The sequence below is a fragment of the Chaetura pelagica genome, unplaced genomic scaffold, assembly GCF_000747805.2.
Source record: "Chaetura pelagica isolate M959 unplaced genomic scaffold, ChaPel_1.0 scaffold676, whole genome shotgun sequence".
NCBI classification, from domain to species: Eukaryota; Metazoa; Chordata; class Aves; order Apodiformes; family Apodidae; genus Chaetura; species Chaetura pelagica.
The window spans coordinates 1059199-1066219 of NW_009953724.1; the positions used below are offsets into that span (position 1 = coordinate 1059199).

The window sequence follows — 7021 nt, forward strand, 5'->3', positions numbered from 1 at the left end:
CTCTTTCCCCAGGAGGACCTTGCACTAAGGCAGCAAGGCTCCCTAAGGCTTCAGTCCTTTCTGCTGCACACTTCTCTCCCCATGTTACCTCCGACTTCTGTGGGCACTTTACTGTCCTTCTTAACCCATTTCACAGTGTGCTGTCATGGAAATGCAGCTCCAGCTCAAATAAAGGGGAGAAGAATCACAGCCCATGATTTGAAGGAATCTTGGAAAGCAGCTGAGGTCTGGCTCATTCCCATGAGGATACAGTTTGACTCAGCTTACCTTGTCCAGACAAGTCAGTTGACAGTTTGTGAGTCTTGTTCCCATCAAATAACTCTAGGGTGTATTTTCCCTTATCTGCATCTGTTGGGTTCAGTATGTGAAGCCAGATCTGATCCATTGTGCTCCCAGCTTTCAGTCTGTCACGGCTTTCCAGTTGTTTCTCTCTAAGTAAACAAATGATATAATTTCAACAGTATTTGGTAGAGCTGTATAAATGAGAGCACTAACTTTTTTTAGACCTCTACTGGTTAGAATAAGAGAGTGGGAGTCAGGACCTCCCTGTTAATTTTATGGAGAGTTATGTACTCAGTCACTTTTGAAAATCTCATGAGGCATCCAGCTGTGCTTTTAGGCAGTTTGCCAAAGCTCTGCAAAAGACCTCTTAGTTCTTAGGATATTAAATAGGATTTAGATGTTGAGTATTTGTAAGTGTTTAGCCCTTAAAAGTTATTAAAACTCACCCTCTTTATATATCTGTGTAGGTGGTATCTAATAGAACACCATTTCTCTCTATACAAATACATTAATTTAGCTAGTGTTTGGAATTTTATAATATTTGGGAATATTTTCCAGAGTTTTCAGAGTAGGTGAACTGAATGGTTTAGAGATGTACAAAGTAGTAGAAATAAGAATTTGAAAAAAACAACTTATTTTCCTGGCTGTAACCAAGGTGGCTGTAACTGAGCAGTACCATAAATGCATCATTCTTGTTCTAGTATAGATGATCAATTGTAAATGTTTCTGCAGTGTTAAGATAAAAATAACATGATTGCTTATTTTTGAATTTTTTGAATATTTGGAATGTTTCAGGATGTGGGATGAATTGTGGTTTTCAGCCCTTACTTAGACAAATCTACCATTTCCTTAAAAAGCCACAGGCTCAGGCCCAACATATTTAGTTTTGGTGATAAAAATTGTAATCAACAGTACTCCAGAAGCCTTGCAAATATCTTCTGGGGACTTACTTGTGATACCAGGCTGTCTTCATGTAGTCTGTGTAGTACTTCACTTCTGTGTAGATTTTGATGCCTTCTTCAGTAGGCTGAATTTTCAGAGGTGTAGCAGAAAGAGCTAATTGTATAATTGAAAGACTGAAATTGAGGAGGACATTCAAAAATGCACAGTCTTACATGTTACACAAACAAAATCCCTACTAACTTATTAACATTTTTCTCTGGAGAATGTGGCTAGCAGGAAGTAGGATGATATTTAACCTCTTGAAGACCCTGGATCTTTTAACAGCTGGTTCAATAACATAGAATAATGTCAGCATCTCTTCTAGAGGTTTGGGACTTGTCCTGGTTGAGCTAGCATGAAGCCCATTTTCCTTCTACACATCTCAGAGATGGAAAAAGTACAACTTGCCCAAATTTACATGTTGAGTGATGTGGCAAGGAGCAGGCTGCTGGCATGTAAAGGTCACAGGATTAATTTGTCAGTGCAGAGGGGTTTATGTCCCTGGGTTTATTTACTGGCCATTCTCCTTGACAGTTTGAAAGTGCTTCTGTCACTAAAGGAATAATAAATGTGCATAATCCAAACCTAGGGACAGCTCCTGATTTTTTGCTCTGATTGTGACACCCCACCTTTCTCCCCTTGCATTATTACTGTGTCACCTGGTGAGAAAATGGCATACCACTGATCCGACACAGCTCCTTGAGAAGGTCTTCAAAGGCTGCAAAGACATAAAGATTTAAGTGTCTATAAATACAATATTTAGCAAATCCCATCTAATCTACCATCTCAATCTCACTTTAGAGTGTATTTCACTTAGTAGTTATTCATTGTCTTTTTCTATTGCAGAGCTTACTCCAAATGGAGTTTTTGCCACTGACTCATTTATTTTTAGATGCTAGGCATTTCTTACTAAATTTAGATGCTTCTATCTTCCTCAGCACTCAGTGTGGGCAACAGACTGCCTCACAGAAAGCAGATTTATGTATCAGGTTTAAATTATGGATTCCAGATGTCAGGGTAGGATTTAATCTTGGGAAGCAGAATCTTCTGATTCATGCTGAGCTGAAGTGACTGCAGCTTTACTGAGCTTTCAGCTGTGATGCTTGGCAGAATATATAATATGGTCGTGGTGTGATAAATTACTATATATGTAAATGACATTAGAATGTCAGAACTGCATATTGGAAGTGCACTAAAAAGTGAAGCAGGAATCTGCAGTAACACATAGTTGTTTTTCCACTTTAACAACTATTCTGTCATTTTCATTCAGCCTAGAAGTTTTTTCACTGGTGGGCAATGCAGAGCAGAACTGGAAGTTTGTTCTCCTCAGCTTCAGAGAACTGGCTGAACTTCCAGGATTGAAAAGTTGTCTGTGGATTATCAAATGAAGTACAGTCTGGACAGATCCAAGCAAAAGCTCTGAGATCAGAAACAATGGAGATGTTAATTCTGTTCATTTGGCTCTGTGTGACTCTTGCAGAATAAGACACTTTCACATCGTGCATTTTATGACTCCAGTCTCACCTAAAATAATCAGCATATATATATTTATATATATGCTATAGTAGATCTGGAAACTCTGACCAGTAACTTTCACTGCAGGTTTTAATCCCTATAAAAGCTCATGGGTACTACGGTAATTAGCAATATGGTAGAAAGTTATTAAATTAGTTTTAAATTCCAAAATGAATCCCAGGCAGGAGTGTGAATGTGTATTATTGCCTGATACAAGATCCTCTTACCTCCTTTTGTGAGATCAAGTTGGGTGTAGTCCTCTCCTCGGTCATCTGAAACCAGTGCTTTGTATTGGCCCTCATCTGCTTTGGTTAACTAGCAAATACACAGGTTATATTTATTTAAAACCAACCCAAGCCCAAACCAAACACACACACCCAACAGCAAATTCCCATATAATTGAAATAGGGCAGGATTTGGCAAAGGGGTAATAGCTGAGATTTTCTTCTTCCCTTCCAGTGAATTTGGCTGGATGGATCAGAAAGGAAGGCAAGAAAGGCAATTTTCCCCAGAACCTCCTTTGAAAGGTCAGAAAGGCTCTGGTTCATTATGAACTGCTCCATAAATTTCCCTCGTTTCTTGCCAATACTCTTGACTTCCAGCCTGCAGTGTTCCTGCTGGTCCTCAGATTCTCTGAGCAGAGATTCCTGTTCACATAGATTTATTTATTTCTTTTCTAGAGGTGATTTGGCTGTTTGAAATGAAGACGAAAAATCAAACACAAACAAGATTCAAATCAGCCACATGGAGTTTGCACTAAAACTCTAACTGTACCATCAATCTCTGAGGCAGATTTAGGATTACAAGGGTCATTATACCAGTTTGTCTGGCCTTTTCTATAGGTCAAGCCACAAAATTTCATTCAGTTACTTGTGTAATAAGCTCAGGAACTTTTTTCTTTTTTTTTGGTTGGTTAGTAAAGTTTATCTCTAGAAGACACAACCAGTCCTGATCAGAAGGCCTGAGAAGCCCACAGTTTTCTTTTTAGACAGGACATATTAAGCTTTGAACAGCCACATAGGATGTCAAAACATCCTATTTCTTATGCAGATCTATCTGCCCAGGATGTTAAATAATTTCTTCTTCTGTGCTTTTTTCAGTGTTTGTTTAATTCCTTTCATTTAGTGGGCACTACCCCAAGTACACATGAAATAAGACCGATACGTATTTTTTGCATTTGCGTGTGATCACCAAAGCTTCTGAGTTGCTTTATGTTTTTCACCTTTTTAATAAGAAGGGTTCCCAACCCAGTCTGTGGGTCAAACGCACCACCTGCTAGGTCTTTCTTGCTGAAGATCCACTGGAAGATGGTGTCCTTTCTCAGGTTTGTTGCCTGTTTGAAGTCAATATTCAGAAGTCAGAGTCCCAAATGCGTTTTACTTCTGAATGCCTTGATGGCCTTCTAATATGAAACATCACTTGCATTAGAGGAGTGCTGAAGAATCTTAGAAACTTCCTTCTTTACTAACATTTCTGTCCAAGTTATACTATCTCTTAACTTTCATTGGTCTGTAAAGTTAGATAAGCACTTGTTCGTACCCTTCCCATAAAATTCACATTAAAATGTAATACTGAAGGCATTCAGACTGTGCAGTTGCATCACATCTCTGTAGGTACCTTGCACGTAAGGAGCACTTCACAGTTCTCCGTAACTTTCCATTTCAAATCCTCTATAAAATGCGGACCTGTAAAAGAAAGTCTTTTCGCGGTGCATTTCCACAGCTTTCGCGTATTAACTACAGAAATGCCTCCATCTCGTGGTGAATCCCGGCATTGCGGGCTGCAGGGAATGCTGCACACTGCCGAGTTTTGCATGCAATAAACCCCATCATTTGGAGCATTTAATGATTGCTGGGTTTGTAATGTCCTTGGGTTACGTATCTTTGTTGAGGACTCCGATCTCAAAATGTCATTAATGATGCTGCCTAACCAGGCCTTTATGACTCTACTTTGCATCAAGACAGTGTAGGAGTTGTATTTTTACTCTGAAACTGTTTTATAAACATCCTTATAATTAATATAAAAATGGAATGCATGTTCTTTATAAATAGAGAATCCTATTTTCTATGATGAAAGTGGGTGGCTCTCAATTACATGGTATATATTCAGATTGGACAGTTTTCAGAATTCAAAAATGTTCAGTGTTACAGCACTGAAGCAGCAGATCTGCACTGGGGATTGTGGCTAGCATGGCTACAAGGATTTACATGCATTATTTTTATTTTTAAGAGCAGGGCAGAGTATCTTAAAATAAGGAATCTTATCCTAGTGTATTAATCAGTTTTAAAAGTACACTTTAAAAAGATGATAAAGTATTGAGAGCACTCAGCGGAACAGCTTTGCTCAGGCGTTGCCATCCTGGTGGCTAAGTCCTGGCAAGTCATTAACCTTCAGGTTTTCTTACCTTGCTGCTTCTTCCATTTTCTCCTTTTTGCATCAGCCTCCTCTTCAACTTTGGCAAAACCTGTGAGAACAGCAATGGTCAGTCAACAACCCCCACTGTTTTTCAGATAAGTTGACTTATGTCTATTCCTTCACTGTCAGTAAAGAAAAATGGGCACTGTTAGAACACAATTCATAAAACTTATTTTATATCCTGAACTTAGCATGTGCTAAATCGCTCTGTAAACTTGCCTGTTTCTCTCCACTGCCTGACTCTCCTTTCTGGTTGTAAAGAGAATCAAGGAGACTTGCCATCTTACAGACACTTTCCATTCAAAAAGTTTGGAAGCTTTGTAAGATCACTTGACAGCAAAACATTTGCAAGAATTGAAGACAGAGAGAGACAATTTATGGGAAAGTATTTGAATGAGAATCTTGTTACTTTCTATTTTTAATTAATTGAGAAAGGCTCTCCGTACCAGCATATACAAGGACCCTCTGTGCTTGATGTTCAGCTTGCTTTGTTGCTTGAACTTGTCCTTCAGTGCAGTTGGCACTGGTTTCTTTATTGCTTTCAGTTTAGTGCAATTAACCACATGTTAAATACACTGAATTTTCAATCTGACCTTGTCCTGAGATAAATGAGTACATGTAATAACATGTCACACAGCTCATTGCCAAGACACAGGCAGTTTGCCATAGCAAGATAATATGTGAAACTTTTGAAAAAAGTAACTGAGCATTCCACTGGATATTTTGCTTTAGCAGACCATTTTTACCTTCAAGGACCCTATTTATAAGAACAAAAGCTTCAATTTATGTTAAAGAGAAATTCAGATTATTTATTACATGATTTCTGGACTTTAAATGTGTGCTAACATAAATATTCATTCTCCCCATTCCCAGTGTGCCATTTTAACTCTTGGAAATACTTTGAGGACTTAAGTGCCTAGAAAACTTTCCACTGAGCATGGCAGTCTATATTTGATCCTGAATTTCCACTTACATTCATCCACAAGAACTAGGGTGAATTGATTTTTAGCTTTTCCATCTTGCAGCTGGGCTGTGTACGTCCCTTTATCATCATGACAGAAATCCTGGATTATCAGTTCTACGAGACCTTTTTCTTTGACAAAGTTTATTTTATGTGTCTGTTTAAAACAAAGAAAATATGAGAAACTAAACAGTTTTTCCACAGCTGAACTGTGCCAAGGTCAGATCCTGGCACAGCATCTTCTACAAGACTCAGACTTTGCAGTCCTCTTATATATTTCTCTCATCTTACAGGAGTGATGAAGCCAATGCACTTTGATATTCCATATTTGGGATTCATCTATTATTTGTTTATGTGTGTAGCTACAGCAGAACTCTGCTTACAGCAGAACTTTTCCCTGGGAGAAAGTTCCTGTTAAAACCACATCACACAATGCATTCCTTTCTTATTGGACACTACAGACTTCAGGTTACCAGAATCTGTATGATTTTTGGTATAATGGAAGTATTGAATTGAATTACACATCTGTGGCATGTAATTGCACATTTGGGCAAGGATGAGCAATACTGCCACCCTCCTGACATCATGCATGCACTGCTGAACCCTTTATACATACACCCCGAAACCTGCCTGATACTTCAACATAAACATCATCTATAAGCCTCACTGCCTTGTTTTTCTAAGCAAATATTATTATTACAAAGAGCTTGGCAAATATTTTGCAACCCTCCATAACTATGTCAGTTCTCCAGTGCAGAAAAGACAGTTCTCAGAATAGATAAAATTTTCAATAAATTTGCTACACTTGCTTTAAAAAAACCAAGTATTGCAATAACGGCTCTGGAATTCTGTGACCTAGTCCTAGCCCTTTGTTATAGCTGTTCTGTTCTTTCTTTTTTTTTTTTT

At 38.3% G+C, this 7021-nt stretch overlaps 1 protein-coding gene across 1 annotated transcript in view; it reads right to left on the reverse strand.

Annotated features, from left to right (window-relative positions):
• Positions 1–7021, reverse strand: part of MYOM3 (myomesin 3) — a 25643-nt gene that overhangs the window by 1727 nt on the left and 16895 nt on the right. Inside the window, exons 25-32 of the mRNA XM_010000633.1 lie at positions 6128–6272; positions 5144–5203; positions 4357–4424; positions 3962–4072; positions 2967–3054; positions 1904–1942; positions 1233–1338; positions 268–431 (exon numbers count right to left, since the gene is read on the reverse strand). Of these exons, the coding sequence (XP_009998935.1) occupies positions 268–431; positions 1233–1338; positions 1904–1942; positions 2967–3054; positions 3962–4072; positions 4357–4424; positions 5144–5203; positions 6128–6272 (781 nt within the window). The remainder of the gene's footprint in view (positions 1–267; positions 432–1232; positions 1339–1903; positions 1943–2966; positions 3055–3961; positions 4073–4356; positions 4425–5143; positions 5204–6127; positions 6273–7021) is intronic.